The sequence below is a fragment of the Prionailurus viverrinus genome, unplaced genomic scaffold, assembly GCF_022837055.1.
Source record: "Prionailurus viverrinus isolate Anna unplaced genomic scaffold, UM_Priviv_1.0 scaffold_33, whole genome shotgun sequence".
In the NCBI taxonomy this organism is placed as follows: domain Eukaryota; kingdom Metazoa; phylum Chordata; class Mammalia; order Carnivora; family Felidae; genus Prionailurus; species Prionailurus viverrinus.
In genome coordinates, this window is record NW_025927604.1 from 6,822,445 (window position 1) to 6,845,911 (window position 23,467).

Below are 23,467 nucleotides of genomic sequence, written 5' to 3' on the forward strand. Positions count from 1 at the left end.
GCCCGCCTCACATAACCCCTGATCAGCGAAGATTTCCCTGGTGTCCAGACCAGAAGTAGTTTTCTTTTCTTGGAAATTCTGTGGTGCTTTATTTATGGCTCTTGAGAGCCACATGGCAGTTTGCTTACTTAATTATGGGCTTTGTCCCTCCTGTTAAATGGTGCGTTCCTGGGGACTGAGGCTCTGTCTAACCCATCTTTGCTGCTAACCCCTCTGTGCCTCTTTAGCTTCCTCTCCTGTCACTCCCTGAGGACCCTGTGCATCTCCTTGGCAGCTGTAGGGGCTCTTTAATGTCCTGGTCGCTGCTAGGCTATGGGCCCCATCTGCAGTATCTAGAATGAATGCAAGCTGGTCAGTGTGTTTAGATCTCCAAAAGTTTTCACTCCTCAACTTGACAGTTTCACTCTAGATGCCAAAGCTTAGTTTACCTCTTCTGGCCCTAATACCTGTGTGTCAGTACCTACATTCTTATTTGAATTAAATAACAAATAGTCTCAAAATAGATTTATAAGCCAAATTGTGTGGTGTTCTGTCCCCGCCACTGTAGAGGATCTCGCTTTCCTCACTCGCTTCATGTGTGCATTCATGCTTACACATGCCTCCGGTAACAAATCCACTAGGCTTCTTTCTGGAAATAAGATTTTTAATCTGTAAGCACCTTGTTCTCCAACCCACTATAAAATTGAGTTGTGCTGGTGCCTTTGGCTCAGCCTCTCGCCCTGGGCGGCTCTGATGCCCCGCTTTGGGCTGTTTTTGCGGCCCCTGTCTCGCAGTTGCCTTGTCCAAGATGATGCCATGTTGGTTCGTCTCTAGATGGTGTTCAGGGCCAAATTGACCTGTGCCTCTGACTGTTAGCCATGGCTCTGTGTGATCATGTCGCTGAAAGGGCAGTGTCTCAAGACTCAGCAACTGGGACAGTCACCTCCTTCCCAAGTATGTCTTGGGTATGTCTTAGACTTTCTCTGTTTAAAGCTTGGTGTGTATATATTTATTCTCCCTCTGAGATGGCAAACATTGTGTTCTATGTATCTTTGTAGCCAGCTAGTTGCTATCTACAAATACGTGCTGAATAAATACGCAACGAATGGACTAGTTAATTCACATACGCATTTGTTGTATGATGTTTGGCTTAAAGATATTAATGTATCTCTGGATTCTGTCTCTTCTGTATTAGATGCTCAGAAAAATGCTTACAGATGATTTATCAATCCGTGTTTCTTAAGCACCTGCTCCGGGCCAGGCCCGGCACTAGGTGCCGTGGAGAATATAGCATAAGGGACACTGAAAGTCGTCCTTTCGGACGTACGGGGTCAGACTGATGAGATGAAGCAGGGTAGAACCCGTCAAGGACCTGAAGAAATTCTTTAAAAAGAGAATATTGGAGGATTTGGGAGGGAGGGATCACTTCCTGCTGGCGGCTGGGGGATGTTCACGGGGAAGGTAGCATCTGCGGGGAGCCTGATGGAGGGGAAGGCTTTGGACAGGGGGCTGCGGGAAGATGCTGAGCGGGTGGAACAGATTGAGCACGAGCAGAGAACAGCCAAGGATTCCGCTTGGCTGGATACGAAGATGAAAAGTGGCGAAGGGGCTTGGACCGTGGAGGGTCCCGAGGGCAGGGGTGAGGGGCACCACACCAGCTGAATCTGACAGAACTGCGGAGGAGGGGGCGGGGCAGGCGGAGACCAGGGGCTGGTGGCCAGGAGCAGGGGAAGCCTTTGCCTCGGTCCGGAAGACATGGTGGCAAGAACGGCGCGCAGGGAGTTCGTGGGCAAGCAGCTGGTCCGAAAGGCGGAGCGGAGGGGATCCCGGTGTGAGGGACCCGCCCGCCGCGGGCAGGGCCGGCGTGGGGTGGCAGCTGGCGTGGCCGCACGTGGGTGCCCGCAGACGTGGAAGATGTGGAAGGAGACAGGCGTGGGGCAGCCCCGCGCCCTGCACTCGTGTTTTCTCCTGCCACGGTGGAAACCAGGTGTGCGTGCCATCAGCTGACTCACCGGCACGGCCTTTTGTCTGTCCCCGTTCCGTCCAGTCATCCTCACACCTCGCCTCCAGCTCAGCGTCTCGGCGTTCGAACATCTAACTTAAGGCTAATCCTCGCCACTCATAGCTGATGACACCGTACCCCGGAAAAGTGTCGGGTGCGTGACAGACACAGAGTTGTGTAAGCCTCGGACAAAAGTTACCCCAAAGAGGCATTTCTGAAATGACAGCCATTAGTTGATCATTTATTTGGCAGATTGGCAGTTCGGTGCATTATCACGCCCCTTACCACTAGCTTTCAAGTAAATTTCTTCCCTCTGTTTTGAAGTTTCTTTGGCCGAGTAGTGTATGAAAATCAGATCCCGTATCGCCTTAAAAATTATGCCTATAGTTGGTCTTCCTATTCCAGGTAATTCTACTAAAATTAAAAGTTTCCTCTGCTCAGGTGTAAGAATAAATGCATATGGTTCCAAAGTCCTTACTTGTGTCTCATTTTTTATAGGCCCGTAACCTAGGTGTGTGTATCCCCAAGTGACCCGTGTTGTGTTGACTGAAGGCAGTGGCCCGAGCCTGGGGAGAGGAGAAAGCAGGTCTTCAGCTTGTCGCCGGGGAGGGACTCTGTAGGGTCCAGAACACAGGGAGTCTGTGCCTGAACGTTCCTAACCGAAGCGTCGTGTCTTTGCTCCCTCACATTTGAAGCCGGCGGGGACAGCCTTGCTGGCTGTGTGTGCGCGGGCTCGAGTGTGCTGGGAGGGTTTGATTCTGGTCGGTTTAATCCATGGTGACAACCTGCTAAGTCTCACTGTCTCTTGCTTTTGTGCTTCAGGGAAGGGAACAGAGGATCTCAAAACCTCTCTCCCTGATTTTCTCATTTATCTCCGGATAAATACACACACAGAAATACACATACGCACACACCACACACGCACACATACTATATACACATATGCACGCACACCCCCCCACGTACAGACACTATATACGTATACACACATCTCACACATCCCACATACACACACCCACACACGCTGTCTACACACGTGCACGCACCACATAAAGCCACATGCACACACACTAGGAACACATACACACGCTTTCACACACACGCATTCACATTGTACACATGCGCCCCACACCTCACACACACCACAAACACACACTCATTCCTTTTCGTCTCTCTGAACATTGACTCCTACACATTCACAAAGACACAGAAGCGCCCCTCTCGTTCTCTTTTTCGTTCTGATTTTCCCCGTGGGGGGCCACCGTGGGGATGCTGTGGTCTGTGAGCCTGAGACTTGAGTAAGCCATAGCCCAGGAGCTAAGAGCCACGAGCGATAGCAGGAAGTGTTTGTGATTCTGTTCTAGTATCTTTTTTATTTTATTTTATTTTATTTTATTTTTTAACGTTTGTTTATTTTTGAGAGAGAGACAGACTGCAAGTGAGGGAGGGGCAGAGAGAGATGGAGACACAGAATCTGAAGGAGTTCCAGGCTCTGCGCTGTCAGCACAGAGCCCAATGCGGGTCTCGAACTCACAAACGGGGAGATCGTGACCTGAGCCGAAGTTGGACACGTAACTGACTGAGCCACCCAGACACCCCTCTGTTCTGGTATCTTTAAAGTGATTCTGTCATTGGTTGTTTTGAAATAATTTGTCTTCACTGTAATAATTATCTTTCCACAAACTTCATACTTTAGCAGTAGAAGGCTGTTGTGAAAAATAGACTTGTTACAGTTTTATTTGTAAAATGAAATCGCCACAAAGAACATAGGAATGGGTAAAGCGGTCATGCACGTGCTGGCCAGGTTTTTGGTGAAGGTTAATTACTACCAGGTGTTCTTGAACATCCTGCTGTTCTTACTTCAGATTAAAAAGGAAATAAGTTGAGCGTCTGACTCTTGGTTATCAGCTCAAGTCATGATCTCACGGTTCATGAGATCGAGCCCCGCGTCGGGCTTCTCAGTGACAGCAAGGGGCCTGCTTGGTGTTCTTTCTCTCCCCCTCTCTCTGCCTCTCTCTCTGTCTTCCCTCCCCTCCTCGTGCTTTTTCTATCTCTCTCTAAATAAATACATAAATAAACTTAGAAATTAAAAAAAAAAAAAGGAAATCGAATAAGAATTTTGTGTGCTTGCTTTTTAGATTCAGAATATGAACAACATCATCTCCTTCCCTCTGGACAGTCTGCTGAAGGGGGACCTGAAAGGCGTGAAAGGGGTATGTCCTTAACGACCCTGATTCCCGCTCCCCGTGGAACCGAGAACCGCAGTCACGCCAGCCTGTTGGGGCAGCGGTGTTCTCACTGGGATGGCAGGACGGCATCCTGTCCCTCTGTTTCCCTTGATTTGCTACCTTGGCACCACCTTTCAGCCACACCAGGGGTGACCCATGGCCTTTCCGGTCCTCCTGCTGGTGCTCTAAACGTGGGATGGCAAGGGGGGGCGTGAAGGGAGAGAACAGCCCTTTGGGAACCTGTGAACGGTTTGGGGCTCTGTCAGCTGAGCGGGGAAACCCGTGCGGGGAAGTCTGGTTGTCTGGCTGGCGTGCGGCTGGTTGACCGCTGGGAGAAAGGTCCTGGCCAGGATGTGGTTTCCCGGTAGGAAAATCTGGCCCAGGACGGCTTGAGCCGACTTGATCTTTCTGTCCTCCAAAGGATGTTCCTTGTTCGGGAAGAGAGACCTCAGGTGTGAACTGTTCCGTGAGCATGTGAGTGAGGAACATTCGGCTCGAATGGCATCTATACCAGACGCTGAGCGTGTCCCTGGCACAAACAGATGTGTCATACGAAAAACAGATGATTGTGCCCCAGTTCTTAGGAGATGAGATTCTTTGACTGGATCTGCACTTGATTCCCAGTCACGTCTGGCACATTGGAAGCGCAGGCGGGCTGTTGGGGCAGTGGGAGCCCTGGGCCTGGTGAGCCGGGAGGACCCGGGGAACATTCCTCGTTGTCCTGGACCGACCCTGGGTCCTAAAATAACACGCCAGCCGAGTCAGCAGGATGGGAGGGCAGAGGGACACGTGTGTACGGGCGTGGGAGCACGACAGGGCCCTGCTCCTGAGGCTTTTGATGTGGCATTTGTCCGGGGAGGTGCAGGAGCAGGAGACGAGGCTTCCCCCATGGGAAGGACTAGTTCCTAGAAGGCCTCGGATGCCAGGCGAGGAGCCTGGGCCTTGTCATGAGGACAGTGAATGGTCAAAAGAGAAAAAATAAGTCCCTCCCCCCAAAAGGAGGTCCTTTCTTACACAGGAACCCTGGGGAAAGGGAGCATAAGTAGGTGGGAGCCATTTGGTAGCATTTCTAGTGGCTCAGTGTGCTTTTGAGACTGGCTTTATCAGCGTCCGAGGTCCTAAGTGCCAGACGCAAGAGTAGGAAAAAAAAAGAGGGGGGGAGGTTCTGACTTTTCTATGAACAGGAAAGATGTAACCCTGATTTGGGCCCCAACAACAAGGATATAAAAGCCATTCACCTTCTCTTGTGTTTTAGTATTTCAGTACCTCTCTCTACAAAAACCTCAGGAGAAGGTGAATGGCTTTTATATCCTTGTTGGGGCCCAAATCAGGGTTACATCTCTCCTGGTCGTAGAAAAAGTCAGAGTCCCCCCTGCCTTTTTTTTTTTTTTTTTTTTTTTGTAGAGAGAGGTACTAAAATACTTGCAGATTAAATGTTTTTCTGGGTTTAATTTTAGAGCAGTCCTAAGGCAGAGGGCAGGGTGTGGGTCAAACACCGCAGGCCATGAGTCAATACGCCAGTGGGGAGCGGGTGTGTGATGGGATTCCTGCTTGTTCTCCGTGCATTTGGCACGTCTGCTCACCTCGTTAAAAGCCTGTGCTTTTTTCATGCTCTTTCTTTTCCCTGGGATCGCATGCGTCATTTGTTACAGAAATTAATGTTCCTTTCGGGGCCAGTCTAGGAATAAGTAAGTTGTCTTGCCCGGAAGTTAATACTAGTTCTGTTTAATTTATGCCTCTCTGTTTGCAGGATCTGAAAAAGCCTTTTGATAAAGCTTGGAAGGACTATGAAACAAAAATGTGAGTGTTGCCATTTTTTAGTAGGTAATTTGAGATTTTAACTTTAAACTGAGCTTTTAATAGCTTAAAGGTATTTTCTTAAGTAAACCTTAACCCAGGGACGAATTCCCTTAAAACCGTCTCGCTGTGGTTTGTGTCAGATGCTTCCATACTCGGTGTCTAAATTCAGCGACGCCCTGGACCTCTTCAAACAAGTTGTTCCTGGTCCCTTTTCTGTTATGTCATCACGGGTGTAGAGGGTTATTTTCAGGAAAGCTGATTGAAGGATAAGGCCAGGTTTTCTCGGGAGGTGTTTTTTTTTCCTTTTTAAAAAAAAAAAAAAAACACTTTCTCTACTTGATCACCGTTTATGACGGTTGCACGATTTCCGACTTCATCTTGCTGGCGATCCGCGTGAGCCATCTGCTTTTAGCTTTATGTCTGTATTTCTCCAAAGCACCAGTCCCTTGGTTTAGAAAGAGAGAGAGAAAAGAGCTTGTTGGAACTCCCCACGCTAGCCTTATTTGATGGCTTCATCTGCTGCGAGAACGCGAAGAAAAGGGTCAGCTGATTCTTGGATGTGCACCACGGTCCCCCCTGAAGGCAGGACCTCTCGGGTTGGCTCCAGCCATCGCTCCTGGTCACGGTTGCTCCTTCCCAGCATGGAGACGATCCCGCTCGCTCACTAGAATTGGGCTGCTGATTGCAGAGATAGTGGTTTTAATTACTGTAAATACTTGAGAGAGAGAACATGTTTTGAAACGTCTCACGTTTGCTGTGTAATGACTGCGCATTGGGTAACAATGTAGTTTTCTGAGTGGAGAGAGAGACTTTAACATGAAGCCATCTGGCAAAGTGAGAGGTGTTAAGAAGAAAGCTGTTCCAGATGTCACTACAAGTATTTAATTGGACTTGGGGTTTTGTGTGTGTGTGTGTGTGTGTGTGTGTGTGTGTTGTTTTTAAAACCAGCCCCGGGTATCTGTTCAGTGGAGAAGGATCACAAAGCTCAAACCAGGGAATACCAAACCTCTGATACTTGTCCCTTCCTGGAAATCTTAAATTTCTACACCAAAATTTCTCCAAGTTGCTCGGATCCCCAAATTCCGGATTTTACTAATGGAATAAACTAGAGCACGTGAAGGTCTGTTCATCCCAGAGAAGCTCCAGGCTTGCTGTCCCTGCCCTGAGCCTCCTTCCTCCGCTGACCAGTGCTGTGCACTCGACACGGAGAGGCTCACTAGGCCTCCCGTGTAGACAGGAAGCCAAAACTCGCTGGTTTGTTGCCAGTCTGCCAGAGTCATCGGGTCGCGGCCAGAGGTGGATTTCCATTCAGCTGCTGTTGGGGCCACCCTCAGGCCTCTCAGAGGAGACGCTTCTGGGCATTTCTGAACCAGGGGCACGGGGGGGGGGGGGGGGGGAGGGGGGGGCGGGATTTTGAAGCAGGTTACCTGAGAGGCTCTTGTGGTTCTGAAAGGGAAAGGTTTGAAAAGGGAATGAGATCAAAATCAGGACATACGTACATGGAGTGGGGACAGAATTACTCACAAAATCCCAGGATTTGAGAGTGTGAGAGCTTGAAATAATTCTAAGATAGTTTTTAAAAGTAACTCTTTAGGGGCGCCTGGGTGGCGCAGTCGGTTAAGCGTCCGACTTCAGCCAGGTCACGATCTCGCGGTCCGTGAGTTCGAGCCCCGCGTCGGGCTCTTGGGCTGATGGCTCGGAGCCTGGAGCCTGTTTCTGATTCTGTGTCTCCCTCTCTCTCTGCCCCTCCCCCGTTCATGCTCTGTCTCTCTCTGTCGCAAAAATAAATAAACATTGAAAAAAAAAAAATTTTAAAAAAAAAAAAAAAAAAATAAAAGTAACTCTTTAACCATTTACGTGTGAGGGTTGTTCTGCGACAGAGAGCGCTGTCCGAGTCGAGGCAGAGCCCTGGCAAGACCTCACTCAGCGAGGAGGCGGGTGGAGAGCAGCAGGGAGAAATCCCAGGAGGGAGGGAGTCTCCCGCCACATAGTACCCTGTGTGTGGCTCAGCGGGCACACCGACAGACACATGGACGGACGGACAAACAGAACGCTGCCCTGAAGGAAGTCTCTGAGGTGTAAGCAGGCTCTCTTACCTCTTCTGACCCAGATCTGGCATGAAGTAGGTGCTTAGGAAAGTATATTTTGAGTCAGTACCCAAAAAAGGCCAAGTGTGACATTCTTATAACCACACGCATTTTCCATTCCGGTGAGTTAAGAGGCCGTCTTGTTTCTAGAAGACTCATGCACGTTTGTCTCGCAGGCTGGGTAATGGGATCCCCGCAGGCCCGTCTGGTCTGGTTTGGACTGCCGTGCCAGGTGGCATCTCAAATTATCCTTGCTTTTTTCACCTGCAGCACCAAAATTGAAAAGGAGAAGAAGGAGCATGCCAAGCTGCATGGGATGATTCGCACCGAGATCAGCGGGGCTGAAATCGCCGAAGAGATGGAGAAGGAGAGGCGGCTTTTCCAGCTCCAGATGTGCGAGGTGAGAGCTGGGGGTGCAGGTTCCTGCGGGGGGCAGGCAGCCAGCTGGGGAGGGGGGGGAGTGGGTGCTGTCTTGCAGCCGGTCTTCACGGCGTGTCAGCTCCTGTGGAGAATGCACACTTCCAGAGGCTTCAGACAGCACACCGGGGCATGATTGGACTCCATTTGTCCAGTTTCTCTTACTGGGGGAGCCTGAGTCTCCTGGAGCGTGGGATGAGTTGAATCCAACCCCAACCACTAATTGAAGGTAGGGAAGAGGGGCGCCTGCATGGCTCAGTCAGTTAAGCAAGCGGCCAACTCTTGACTTCGGCTTGGGTCATGATCTCCTGGTTCGTGAGTTTGAGCCCTGCTTCGGGCTCAGTGCTTGGGATTTCCTCCCTCCCTCCCTTTCTCTCTCTCTCTCTCTCTCTCTCTCAGAATAAATAAAATAAACTTAAAAAAAAAAAAAAGGTAGGAAAGAAACTAAATTTAAAGAAATGTCCTCTCTGGCCTCAAATACATACTCAGACTTCCCTCTCACATGGAGCGTCGCTAAAGTACTCCCTCCATTAGTGTTTTTTAATGAGGTGTGTGGGCTCTCATTATACCAGTGGAATCCATGAGGAGGCCAGGGAGAAGTCAGCTGGAAAAAAATGCAGCTGGTCCCCTTGTGGGTCTGGGTGCACACGGGCGTGAGTGACAGAGGGCATCCAGGGAGCCAAGCCACCTGCCTCTGAAGTGCTTCCTCCCAGGTCCGCTCATCGAGGTGGGAGGCCCTGGGGAGTGCCTGTCTGCAGCCTGAGCCCTTGCCTCTGGAGAGGGGGAGGGAAACAGTGCTGACACCCTGGGACATTCCCTGGCGGAGGCTTGGGGCTGGAAAATATTAGAAACCAATCCTGAAGGCCTTTTTCTCCAGCCTTTTTATGTCTTGCTTGTGGGTCTCTGTAAAAACGGCCTGTGGAAACCACTCCTGCCTCTGCCTGAGGGTTTGCTCTCCTGGCAGTTCCGGGGAAGCCCGTGTACTCGACGGCGTCTGTGCCGTAGCAGGTGCAGACCTGAGTTTTAAGTGTGCATGGTGCACGGGTACCGTTTGTGACAGGCACTGTCGCTGGCTCAGCCTTGCTCTCGATTCCCTGTGAGCAGTCAACGGAGCAGTCAACCGCAGGGCTGTTGCACAGGCGCTTGTTGATTTCAGAATGTTAATTGCAGCAGGCATTCAGCTTTTAGACAAGTGCATCTTAGGAGTATGCTTACATGCGTTTTTATTCCCAGAGCGATCTCCTAAGTGCTCAGTGGAGGAGAATCAGTCCCAGGATCAAGGAGGTGATACTAGTCTGATATTAGTACGGCTGCTCCAGCTCTTATAGCTTCTGTTTGCATGGGGTTTTTTTTTCAACCTGTAGTGTATGTGTGAATCTAAAGTGTGTTTCCTGTAGACAGCATGTTTTAAATCCAGTCTGACAGTCTCTGCCTTTTGATGGGATTGTTTAATCCTTTCACATTGGTGTTGCTATTGATGTGGTTGGACTTATGTCTACTGTCTTACTTTTTTTGTTGTTTTATGTCTCATGTCTTCTTTGTTCTTTTGTTCTTCCTTTGCTACTTTTTTTTTCCATTAAGTGAATATTTAGAAAGTCAGCTAAGCTCAAAGTCTTACTGTAGATAGGAGAGTGGATGTTTTTAGATACATGTTGTTTTATAAACAGACCTCGTACATAACAATGCCTGCCTGGCCAATTTCTCACGGTGTTGAAGGAATCAGCCCAGAGGATATGAGACTGGCATAGGAAATTGCTGTGTGGTACACAAATACTAGGTATTGTTTTTATTTAATTGGGGTAAAATTAAGTAGCAGTGTTTTACAAAGAATGGATTTGGAACAGGTATGTATATATGTGTGTTTGGGTCATGCTCTTTTTTTTTTCAGCTGCAGTAAGGAGAAAATACATTTGCCTAAACTCTGCAAAAGACTGCTTGTTTAAGAATGTTTATGGGCGCCTGGGTGGCTCAGTCGGTTAAGCATCCGACTTCAGCCCAGGTCTCGATCTCACGGTCCGTGAGTTCGAGCCCCGCGTCGGGCTATGGGCTGATGGCTCAGAGCCTGGAGCCTGCTTCAGATTCTGTGTCTCCCTCTCTCTCTGCCCCTCCCCTGTTCATGCTCTGTCTCTCTCTGTCTCAAAAATAAACGTTAAAAAAAAAAAAAAGTTTAGTGAATTGTGAAACTCCATTAGTGTGTTACTATTGGGGGCACCGCATTGCTTTCTGAGGTAGGCACCCCACACTGTTGCTTTTCCTCTTCTGGGGTTCAGTGAATGGATTGTGTGCATTGGTAGAATAGTTTATTTGATTGGAAATGTGCTGTGTCAATGACGCCTCTCAGTTGTACAAAGGAGCCACCTTCCGAGCCGGCCCCCGGGTGGGCTGCAGGCCCCTGTGTGTGCCGAGCCTAGTGGATCCGGCCGTTAGCGGAGGCAGGCACTGTGTGCACGTACAGAGGCAGAGGTGGGGTTTCCAGAAGAGGACGCATCCGATGAAAGATGTAGATGTGGGCCAAACAGAAGTGGGCTGGAAAGGGCTCTCTGTGGGGAAGAAAGAATGTCTGAAAAGCATTCCCCCCGGAATCCAACATCTCCAAGGGAGATGCTGAAGTTAATGGTGGTAAAATTGTTCAACTGGTTCCTCATACTGAGGACCTCAAGTTTGTAAATGTTTGCCGTTGTTTAGGGGTTTAAAATTTTAGTTGCCCAAGATCTAATCTTGAAGACTGGCTTGTAGGTGTTTATTTTAAAGCTCCGTTGGGGCGCCTGGGGGGCTTAGTCAGTTGGGCGGCCGACTATAGCTCAGGTCATGATCTCACAGTCTGAATTCCAGCCCCACGTCGGGCTCTGTCCTGAGCGCTCAGAGCCTGGAGCCTGCTTCCGATTCTGTGTCTCCCTCTCTCTCTCTGCCCCTTCCTGCTTGCTCTCAGTCTGTCTCTCTCTCTCTCTCTCTCTCTCTCTCTCAAAAATAATAAAGAATAAAAGAAATTTAAAAGAATATTAAAAAGTAAAACTCTGTAACTTTTTTTTCAAAATGAATTTTATAGAGAAATTCAGTGTGCCATAAATAGGTGATGTAGAGCATGCATGAATGGAAAATGTAGGAGAGATCCCGTCTTGTTTTTCTTTGATTATAAAAATAGGCACTCTTGGGGTATCTGGGTGGCTCAGTTGGTTGAAAAGTACAATACTTGATTTTGGCTCAGGTCATAATCCCAGGGTCGTGGGGTCAAGCCCCACATTGGGCCCTGGGCTGAACCTGGAGTCTGCTTGAGATTGTCTCTCCTTCTGCCCCTCCCCTGCTTGTACATGCATGCATACTCTCTCTCTCTCAAATTAAAAAAAAAAAAATACACTTTTAAAAGTTAGTCTGTATATATGAAATTAAAAATCAACTCGTATATATATAATGGAGTGTTACTCGACAATAAAAAAAATGAAATCTTGGCATTTGCAACTACGTGGATGGAACTGGAGGGTATTATCCTGAGTGAAATTAGTCAGAGAAAGACAAGTATATGACTTCAGTCATATGAAGACTTTAAGGTACAAAACAGATGAACTAAGGGAAGGGAAACAAAAATAATATATAAACAGGGAGGGGGACAAACATAAGAGACTCTTAAATATGGAGAACAAACAGAGGGTTACTGGAGGGATGGTGGGAGGGGGATGGTCTAGATGGGTCAGGGGCATTAAGGAATCTACTGCTGAAATTATTATTGCACTATATGCTAACTAATTTGGATGTAAATTTAAAAAATAAAATTAAAAAAATGTATTCAATATAAAAAAAAATCACCCCAAAAGATAAGTACTTTGATATTGAGCTAAACGTCTTTCATATATCTCTCTGTGTCCATTCATAAAAATAATTTGTATAAGCGGGATCATTTTCTACTGGTGCTTTGTATCCTGATTATTTTGAGTCACCAGTATGTCATGGGCATCTTTCCATGTCAGAAAGTCTCTGCTTTATTAGCTTCCTGGCTACATAGCAATTTTTGTGTGTGGCTGCACCGTACTTTAATTTTCCATTCATTACATTTGGGTTGCCGTTTGTTACTTTTATAAGCAAATCTGCAGTGAACCTTGTTTTCTATTCATGTTCATAAACTTTTATGATCATCTTCTTAGAAAAAGTTCCCGTAAGTAGAATATCTATACCAAAAAGGCGCACGTTTTATATTTTGACACATTGCCAAGCATCTTGTTAACCACGTAACCATTTCGATCCATTTGCCAAACATCTTATTTTGTTAACAGCGAATAAATATGAGACTGAAAGAAGGGGAAGATATGCAGGAGGTTGGTGTAGGAAACTGAAATTTTGTAGTCAACTCTTTACAAGCTGCTTCCTCTCCTGGTGGGCTCTGTGGCCTGAACGTCAGCTTTCCAGTTGGTGGCCGAGACGCCTGTGTGGTCAGCAGGGGCGGCCGCTCTTTTGGGAGCATCTAGTCTCGGAGATGACGTGTTCTCAGGGGTCTGTATGCCATATCCTCACCGTGGAAGGGATAGAGAACTTACGGAGTCTTTGTTCTGTAAACCGTTAGCAAAGAACGAATGCATTTCCTGATGCTGGTTTTGTAGATTCCTGGGACTTCTTGATATTTTAGTGGTCGTTCCTGAATGAATGAAAAGTGAAAAGCGGCTTCAAGTAATTTCAACTTGAAATTTGGTTTTTGGGACGCCTGGTGGTGGCTCAGTCAGTTAAGCGTCCAACTTTGGCTCAGGTCGTGATCTCACAGTTCGTGAGCTCGAGCCCCGCTTTGGGCTCTGTGCTGACAGCAGCTCAGAGCCAGGAGGCTGCTTTGGATTCTGTGTCTCTGTCTCTCTCTGCCCCTCCCCTACTCAATACTCTGTGTCTCTCTAAATAAATAAATAGAACATTTTTTAAAAAAAAATTTTTAATTTGGTTTTTATAACAGTCACATTTTCTTAAGTGCCAAGAGCAGAGACACAGTGACAGGAGTCTCAGATACTAAACACTAGCACTTAGTGTTGCAGCTGACGACCTGCCCAGAGAAGGGATGTGGGCAGGAGGATGTGGACAGAAGCGTCCAGGATGGGTAGAGCCCTTTCACTCCACCCCTCCGCATCCTTTGTGCAGCTCGAAGAAAATTTCTTCCAGCAGGTTAAGGCACAGTGCCTTACTACTAGGAGTTCTTGGCACTTAAACATTTAGTTACCTGGACGTCAGGTAATTCATATCGCCCCAAACTAAGAGAAATGTTCAGTTCTGGCCTTCAGAAAATATTAAGCATCTAGCGTGAGTTCTACCCCTAGTAAAAGATGTCAGAGAAGTGGAGAAGGTGGTCTGTCCTCACAAGCTTCTGTTCTGCTTATGACATACCCTTTTTTTTTTTTTTTTAACAGTATCTGCTGAAGGTCAATGAAATTAAGATTAAAAAGGGAGTGGATTTACTTCAGAATCTGATCAAATACTTTCATGCCCAATGCAAGTAAGTTCTTCTTCTTTGTTATGATGTCATTTCAAATGTTTCTCACTTTAAGGCAGCTTCTGGTAGATATACAGTATTGCATTGAGGAAAATGAACAGTCACTTAAAACTCAGTAGTAAAAGAAATGAAGTACGGATACACGCTGTACCACGGGTAAACCTTGGAAATGTGCTAAGTGAAAGAAGCCAGACACAGAAGGCCACGCTGTGTGTGATTGTATCTCTTTGAAAGGCCAGGAATAGATCTACAGGTGACTGATCGCCAGGGCTTGGGGGAAGTGGGGGATTACTGCTGTTTGGGGTAATGAAATGTTCTGGAATGAGACCGTGCTAATGATGGCACAACTTGGTGAATATACAAAAACCACTGAGTGGTGCGCTTGAAAAGGGCGAATTTTGTGGTGTAAGACTCTTCGATAAAAAATACAAAGAATATAAAAATCTATAGTAATCATCAGATGTATTTATTTTTGCTCTTTCTGCAGAGGGACAGACCAGTTTGATCTCATGCATGATTCACAGATGTTTTTGTGTTGTTGTTGTTTAAAAGAAATTAGTGTGTTAAATTAAGGAAATAGTGTCCTGTGTGAGTTATCCCGTAAAGCAAGTGACCACGATGAGCAAAGGAGGCTGAGTGTGGGAGAGAGGGCGATGCTTCCGTGTTCGCGGCCGTCTCCCATACTCCACTTGGCCCACACGTGAGCCCCGCGCAGCCCGGCACTCATCACGCCACACTTGCGTCCCTGCTGCCCGAACCCCGGTCCTGGCGTAACCCAGCCCCTCACTCATCCCTCACTCGCAGCATGTGCTGTGTGTCTGGCGTTGTCCTGGATGCTGGAGAGAAATACTGTCCTTCACGGGCACCGTTCCTGCTCGAATGCAGCAGGCGAGTGGACTTCAGCAAACGGCTTTATGCTGCACATTTGGAACGTGTCTGAAGTGCTGGAATCTAGGAAAGAGTAGAAGGACCTGATTTCGATGAAGATGGAAGGCGGGGACTGGGTTTTTCTTCTTCTCCGCACCCCCGCCCCGCCCCATTCCTTGCTGTATCCTCCAGCCAGACACAGTACCTAGGGTATGGTAGATACTCACGTTCTTCTTGCTCTCGCTGCAGGCCTCTTTGAGGAGGCATGGACTCCGAGATCTAAAGGTCAAGAAGGTAAGAAGTAGAGGAAGAACATTCCAGGCCAAGTCAGGGTCTCAAGGCAGGAAGAAGCCTCGTGTGACTTAAGCATAATGAGGGAAGGGAAGGTATTGGGCTATGAAACCAGATGGAAGAGCCTAGAGACGTGGACGGCCTTTGGAGGCTTGTGACAGTTTTAGGTTTTATCCTAAATGTACGGAGGAAGCTCGTGAAAGTTTCGAATCGGGGCTTCGTTCAGCAGATACCGAGCTCCCGGGCTCGATATGGGCCGGCCACTGTTTGGGGTTCTGGTGATACTTCTTACTCATGAATCTCCGGTTCTAATGAGGTGGGCAAATAGTAAACACATGATGTCTGTAACGGTTTTGGGGGGGGCGGGGTCGGCTGTGAAACAGTGGAACAGTGTGAGGCGAGGAGAGGAGAGCAGGGGTGATGGGAAACCTCTGGGAAGGCTTCTCGATTCCACTTCTGCTTTAACGAGGAGCAAGAGTGGGTGTGAGTGATCACTTACGCCCACAGCTCTGTCCCGGCGCAGTCCAGAGATGACTATGTCTTGACCTAGACTGGGGACGGTGCCCCTGGAGGGCGTGACTGATGTGAGAAGTCTTTGGAGGTTGAATCGCCACACCTGTCTGCTTGCTTGTCCCCAAATAGGCCATGCCCCACGCTAATGTATCTTTGCACATGCTGCTCTCTTCTCTAGAATGTCTTGCTGGGCCTTTGTGCTTTCCCCTGGCTTCTGTCCATCCCTAAGACCTACCTCCAGCCTAACTGCTACTTTGAAATCACCTGGTCCTCCCCTGATGGAATTACTTCTCTTCCTTCTGCACTCCCACGTACCTCCTGTATATTTCCAGCGTGGCATCTTTCATACTGTGGTGTGTCTCCCACCGAACCACGTAGACTGCAAGGAAAGGGGCCGTGACATTTGTTCAGTCTGTAGTGCGTGGTGCATTTACCTGGCGTAGGAAGTCGCACTGTTGAACTTGGCACAGCTTTGGCCTTCTTACTACGGTTTTGGTGACAGCACGTCTCCAGTGCCCTCGAGGTCAAACCGCCGAGGAAGACGTGCCGTGTGATTCTCCGTAGGCTAAGGGAAGAGCCCCAAGCTTGGAAAGAGTCTCAGAGAACGGAAAAAGGCTTCTAATTTGTAGAATTTCCAAGATGAATTATTTTATAGAGACTCAAAATCCTAACCTTGTGATTAACGTACAAATTACTTCTTCAGTACTTGTCCTTGTAACCTTATGTGAGACAGATTAGGAAGTGGGTCACTTCCTTGATAATATTTTATTTTGAAGAGCTATTCTGGGATTTCCTTTTTTTTCTCTTTATTTTGCCCAAACTGATCCGTTGGGTAGCAACAGACCAGTGGTGGAAAAGTGAATTAGTTGGCCTTTTATGGGCATGAGCTCAGCAACCTTTGAGAATGATGAATCTTCCATTACTTCCTGTGTGTGTGTGTGTGTGTGTGTGTGCACGCGCGTGCGTGCGTGCGTGTACTGCATGCTCTTCCCATCATTTGCACAGCTTTGACTTTTCTCATCCACATTTTAGAGGTTAATGCAGGGCTGGAATGAGTTGGCCATTGGACGGAGGACCACGTGGCTGCACACTGCACGTTCTCGTAGCTCCTTCCTGGTCTCCCTTAGCATATTCTCTGCTGAGAACCGCCATGACCAGCTGTTGCCTGATGAACTCGGGAGACACAGGTCCAGGGCCCCAGACAAGCTTGCTGCCTTGAGAGGCAGGGCCAGGGCGCAAAGGGCAGGCGAGTCCTGGGCCCTGATGGCAGGATGCTGCTGGGAAGGCTACAGCCAGAGGCGGAGGGCACCCTGCTTGGTGGGAGCTTGAAGACTGAGCCTCGGCAGGTGCATTTTAAAGGCTTGAGGGTTCGGTCAGGCTGTGTAGAAACCATTTAACGAAAAACAAAATTCAAACAAACAAAAACTGATACTTGGTGGTATTGGTGGTAAACGTTGTTTGACTGAAGGTTGGGCCAGTGTTGATGATTCAACCTAAGAAAAATGTGCCAGGGTTTATACTTAGAAACGTCACAGTGATGGGGTGTGACTCAGTCAGTGGAGCCAGTGACTCTCGATCTCAGGGTGGTGAGTTTGAACCCTACGTCGAGTGTAGAGATTCCTTAAATATAAAATCTTAAAAAAAAGAAAGGAAATGTCACAGTGGTGGCAGGTGATGAAGCAGCGACAGCCCTTTTCTTTGACACTTTCCCTGAGGCCTGGGAGGGTATACTGAGGTGCCAAAACACGCCTCAAAAAGGAGGGTACAGAAAGATAGGGATTTTGCCAGTCAGAGGGAGGAGGTGTTCTAAGTAGATGGTCAAGATCGGCTGGGTGATTACAAAGATAAGAACCACATCTTAAACCCAAGTTTGTGCCGTTCCTCCCAGCGCACCATCCAGGGTCATGCTGGAAATGACATGTGTGACGAGAAACCCTGAGTTCTTTGTACTCTGAGTTCTGGGTACTCTGAGTTCTCTGAGTTCTGAGTACTTGCCTCCACAGCAGGGCTCTCCTCTCCACGGACGGTTGCAGGCGTAGAGATTCTTGGAGCTGTGCACCTGCTCCCCTCCGTGGGTCCCCAGGAGCAGGACCATTTCCGTGCCATCTTCTGTGATACTTTTCTGGCTCCTCATCCTGGTGTTCTCTCCCTCTCTCTCTCCCTCTCTTTCTACCTATTCCACAAGAATTTGGAGTGACTGAAGAGATAGTTTCTGTAAAGAAAAAACGTAACTGGAGCAAAGCATGAGAACCAGAGGAGTTCGTGACAGCAGGGGAGGAGCTCAGTTTCCCATTCCTGCGTGTGTGCTCCCTGATTTCCTTTCCAGTTCAGAGGAGTGCCTGTCATTTGCCGGCCGTGGTGGCAGGGGGTGGAAGGCACGGCCCCTCTGCCCTGACGGTGGACGCAGACACGTGGAGCAGTCCTCTGAACACTCTGACAAGACTTCGGTAAAATACGGGAATGAGAATATAGGACAAAGAATTACGCCTGAATGTGCAAATTCAGGCAAGAACAGCACAGCTTCTAGCACAGCTTCTGCGATTCCTGCTGCCTGGCTAGTAACGGTTCATAACCCACATTCCGTCCGTATATATTCCTCTCCCTTCCCCCTTGGAATTACCGCATTAAATGTCACGCTGCGTTGCCTTTATAGCCCCTCCTGTCCATTCCATACTTCACCAGGGAAAGTCCCCCAGGACCGTCGCTGAGTTTAGAAGGAATAACCATCACCTCACGTGAATACTTGTGAGACCCACATCACATTTTGAACATCGTCTCCTTCCAGTCATCCGGCCAAAGCTGGAGAGTCCTTCCTCCCTTCATCAGTTTGTTTTTTCATTCAGCAAATACTGTGTGCTTGAAATGTGCGAGCCTTTGTGGATACCGTGTGTTTACCCTCTGGAACTTCAGATCTAAGGGAGGGTGGGTGTATTTTAAACAAACACACTAATGGCTACGTAATGCTAGTTGTGCTAAGGGTTTTGAAGGAAGAGACAGAATGCTCAGAGAATATAGCAAGGAGACTCTTTTTAAAGCATGGAGACCTCACTAACAAAGTGATATTTAACTTAAAACTTGAAGAATGGGTAGGAATAATCCAGGCAAAACAGAAGATATTCGCAGGGAGAGGTTTTTAGAAAGCAGAAGCAGCATATGCAAAGGTCCTGAGGCAGGAGGGATCTGTTGGCCATAGACTGCTGGTAGGTCTGGAATCTAGTGAATGGAAGGGGCAAATGGTGCTACTTGAGGCCTGGAGACACAGGCGGAAGCCAAAGCACGTGGGTGCTACAGGTCTCATGACAGGTTTTGAACTCTGTCCTGAGCTCGTGGGGAAGCAATTTCTTCATTTCTCTCAAGAGGGTGGTACACAACATGCTTCGGAGGCAGTGGTGAGCATCAGCTCACTGTTCCTGCAGGAAAACTTGTCTGCCTTCTGTGACATTTCTTGCCTCACTTACTATAAATGACCTCACAAATGTGGAGTTCTGAGCTTTAAAACAAAAAGTTTCCTTTTTCTATCTGAGGTCCGGTTCTGCAGCCACATTCCCCTACGCTGCAGATGGGGCATGGCCGTTTCCTGCATTCTCTTTTCTACTTGCTGTTAACTGTGAAGGAAGAGGCTTCGGTGTCTTATTCTTTGCACCCCATGCTTTTCTGACCTCACATGCTTCCATTCCTGAGCCAAAGCCCTTACTGCCTGCTGCCAGGAGGTTCCTGCTTCCCGCTATACAATGAAAACTTAGGGCTCTTGGGGCGCCTGCGTGGCTCAGTCGGTTGAGCGTCCGACTTCGGCTCAGGTCATGATCTCACAGTCTGTGAGTTCGAGCCCCGCGTCGGGCTCTGGGCTGATGGCTCAGAGCCTGGAGCCTGTTTCGGATTCTGTGTCTCCCTCTCTCTCTGCCCCTTCCCTGCTCATGCTCTGTCTCTCTCTGTCTCAAAAATAAATAAAAACATTAAGAAAAAAAAATTTTTTTTTAAAAAAGAAAACTTAGGGCTTCTTTCCTCTGCATCAAGAACAATGATAAACACGTAGACTTTCTTGCCGTTCCTTTTCTGTCACTTCGTGCAGTTTTAAGTGTGATTTTCTTCTTTGTTTGCCTGACATTTTAAAGTTTGGGTCCCTCAGTCTTCCCCCCTACCCCCCCCCCCCAGGAATTACATAACGATTTCACTCACTTTCCTTTAAAGAAGTATTTTCTCCATCTAACAACATTGTTTCCTCTTTCTTCTTTTTTCCTCTTAGTTTTTTCCAGGATGGACTGAAAGCAGTTGAGAGCCTCAAGCCTTCCATTGAGACACTTTCAACAGACCTTCACACAGTAAGTGGCTTCCCTCCCACGTTAGTGTTGAAGTGGTTTTTATGCAGCGCATGCTTTGACTTCCACACTGCTTCTGCGTGCCCCTGTGTTTGCGTGCCGTGCTACCCGGACGCTGACGGCCTCGTGATGCCTCATGGAGTATGGAAGCCCCCGTTCCCGTCCTCTGTCTTGGCTGCGAGAGGGTGTAATCGGAGGGGGGTGCATTTGAGGCGCTTATGTGGAGATGCCCTATGAGCCCCAGCACCTCACTGTACCTCAGTCGTGCTTCTCTCCACTTTGTTTTGCTTTTTCAAGATCAAGCAGGCCCAGGATGAAGAAAGAAGGCAGTTGATACAACTTCGCGATATTTTGAAATCAGCCTTGCAGGTTGAACAGAAAGAGGTGAGGGGATTTAATTTTGAAAGATTGCTGTTTTTATACCTGTGTCGCGGGGGCTTTGGGACTCAAGAATGTGACTTTCAGCATCCTCCAGGATGCTCACAGTTCACTCTGGGGCTCTATCAGCTACCACCGAACTTTTAGTTTGTTCTTTGAGTTAGGTTTTATAAAACCATCTTTTTAGATGTGTTTATTTCATGGGGGAGGCATTTACTGGAGGTGTGGCCTTCACAGCAGCATATAAACCCTTTTGTGGGTGTGGCTTCTTAACATCTCCTCAACCCTTTTTTGTTCACGAGTAGCTCTTAACATCTCCATTACTCAGATGCTCGCTATTTATGCCGCTGATTTTCTACCTGGAACTTTGTGGTTTCCGTGCCCCCGTGTCTGTGGACTCTGTCTGTCCTCGGGGGCATCAGCAGGTAACAGGTGGCCACCTAGGCCTCCAGCCCTGAGATTGTGCCCTGAAAAACATGGGGAGCTACATTTTCTTACAGCTGCATTCGGATGAGCAGGAAACCTCAGTTTCTCTGGCCTCATGTCTGTCCTGTACTCCCTTTTCTGCATGCTGACACGTTCACAGTGACAGTTTGTGTTTTGGAGGCTTGTTTAAAAAAAATACCAAAAAGTACATTTTTAAGGTAATTATATGGTATTACTGCAGAGTGGATATTATAATGGGAAATTTAACATTGTCCACTTCCTTGTCCATAAAGGACTGTTATCTGAATGTATTACTAGTAGAGTTTAGACGAAGAATGACTGTTGAACTACTCAGAACATGATGTTCGTGGTGGGCAGTTTCGTGTGCTCTGTTTTAAGTTCCTGTACTATAACTGAATATTGTTGTTTTTCTCCCAAATGCATTTACCTTTGTGACCGAAGTCTAGGAGAGTAAGTAGTTCAGTATTTTCATAAATTGGAGAGTTTTGCATGCTTTCTTCATAAACTTAAAAAATTAGTCTCTTCCACGCATCTGCTAGTGGCCAGCGGTATTTTTCATTTTAACCCTTTCTCTGGGTTTTATTAAAGGCTAACGAATTTTAATGCACAAATATTAGTGAAATGGAAAATTTCCAAGTTTACGGTTTATGCATTTGCTGCTGTTCCTTTGTGGACGCGAAGTGACTCTGCCCTCCCCCCCCCCCCCCCCCCCCCCCCCGCCACTGCCTAGCTGAAGTCTCCATGTCCTTCTCATCCATCCCCAGACCTGTCTCTGGACACCCCCTCTGCTCGCCCCAGCCCCAGTGATCTGAGTTCATGTTATTTCAATCAGGATATTTTCTTTTGGGGTTGTTGGCTGTGTCTTCAAGTGCACAGATGCTTCTTCTCTCTAGCTAGACCTTGAGCAGCTTGAGGATGCCCTCCCGCCTTCTGCGCCAGCCATCACGTTGTACCATATTGCTCGTTCGCTAGGCTCTTGGTGAGCGCGGGTCAGCTAAGTGAGAGATTGGCAGATCGCAGCTACGTGAGAGTGCTCAAAGTTACCCACAGGGTGGTGACTTCCTCCCTTCCTTCCAGTCTGCGGAATATAGATCCTGACACTTCGATATGCCCAAACGTGGGCTACACGCAGAAGAATAAGAAGGAGCAAAAGAACTTGGAGTGTGGGGAGAAGAGCGGGCTCAATCATGACTGGAAGAGGGTGGTGCTGGGTGTGGGAGCCCCACCGCCACGGAGGCAGCCGGCCCTCCAGTGCGACGCTGGGAGTGCTTCAGAGCTGCTCCTGCCTGGAAAGGAGTATCGGTCCCATGAAGGGAAGCTCAGGTTTACAATAAAGGAGAGCAGATGCTGGAGTTGAGTGGTCCTCTGGGCGCAGTGCAAAGGCCGTGTTTACTTTGGCTGTGTGGAATCAGGAGGTTTGGGAAGACCGGCTGTTATCAGCTGGTTATTTATAGCTTTACAGAGAAGTGTAACAAGTCTGCCAGCAGGGATCAGAAGTCTTTACAGTTTGTCGTGTTTGTGTGTTTTTGTGGACCAGCCCAGCTGCCCTGCTGCACACAGGGGTCATAAGAACCCTCTCTACCACTCGTCTTCAGCTTTCTGCCCAAACATCGAACTCTCCGGGCGCTTGCTTGTGATCGTATTGTACTATATATTACACTCTGCATTGCTTTTCGATGATGCATTCCATAGATTGGATGGTCTGTGGGTACAGTTGCCAGGAAGAAGCAAACGTGTAGAAGTGGAATTTTATATATTTCTAAATAATGTTTATGATTGGGCAGGGTGGGGGGGGGTCTGTCTCATATCCTTCCAGTTGTAGCAAGAATGAAACGTTGGGCACTGTTTAGCTCTCAACCCCTTTCTTGGGATTCTTCCTGTGACTTAGAAAACTGAAGGCATTGACGTTTTTTTGTTGTTATTTTTATTTTAGACAGTGTGTGCGAGCAGGGGGGGGAGGGGCAGAGGGGGAGAGAGAGAATCTTAAGCAGGTGCCGTGTTCAGTGGGGAGCCGAACATGGGCTCGTCCCACAACCTTGGGATCATGACCTGAGCCAAAATCAAGAGCGGGATGCTCAACTGGCAGAGCCACCCAGGCGCCCTGGTGTTTATGGTTTTTATTTAATGTTATGAAAATTCTTACTCCATAATGTCAGTTCATAAAAACTAGGTAACATGCCCCAAGGAAACTGCATTGATGGTTGGTGAGAGCCCCTCTCCTGTTGCCTTCCTGTAAATCTCAAACATTAATCGTTTGGTTTAAATGAAGAGCATGGCTCTTGCATATGGTGGCTCTGGCCTGCTTCTCTTTGTCACCCTGTGGCTACATTTTGGAAAGGAGACTATGCCATTATGATCCCAGCGCCCCCACACCTCCGAATCACTGACATGCTTATTTTTTCGTATTTCTGCTCTCTGTAGAGAAGATTCTACTGTTTGATTTTTCTACTATCTTACTATGAAACTTTTCAGACTTACAGAAGAGTTAAAAAAAAATGTATAGTGAGCACCTATGTACGCACCACAGTTTTAACACTTGGGAGAGATCCCTTCTCTGAAGTTAAAGCCCTTCAGTACTGCTGATTTTTGCATCAGCCTTTTGCTTCCCCGTCCCATGTACGTCCCATCTCCGCGGAGTCCTGTGGGACAGGTCCGTGGCAGTGCTCGCAGATTCTCTGCCAGAA

At 47.9% G+C, this 23,467-nt stretch overlaps 1 protein-coding gene across 7 annotated transcripts in view; it reads left to right on the forward strand.

The window, feature by feature from the left end:
- The window catches only part of ASAP2 (ArfGAP with SH3 domain, ankyrin repeat and PH domain 2), a 198,192-nt gene that overhangs the window by 119,841 nt on the left and 54,884 nt on the right, over positions 1-23,467 (forward strand). For all 7 annotated transcript variants that reach the window (XM_047845254.1, XM_047845255.1, XM_047845258.1 and 4 more), the window contains exons 4-9: positions 4,120-4,194; positions 5,960-6,009; positions 8,367-8,496; positions 13,889-13,974; positions 19,886-19,961; positions 20,256-20,342. In XM_047845254.1, coding sequence (XP_047701210.1) covers positions 4,120-4,194; positions 5,960-6,009; positions 8,367-8,496; positions 13,889-13,974; positions 19,886-19,961; positions 20,256-20,342 — 504 coding nt within the window. The remainder of the gene's footprint in view (positions 1-4,119; positions 4,195-5,959; positions 6,010-8,366; positions 8,497-13,888; positions 13,975-19,885; positions 19,962-20,255; positions 20,343-23,467) is intronic.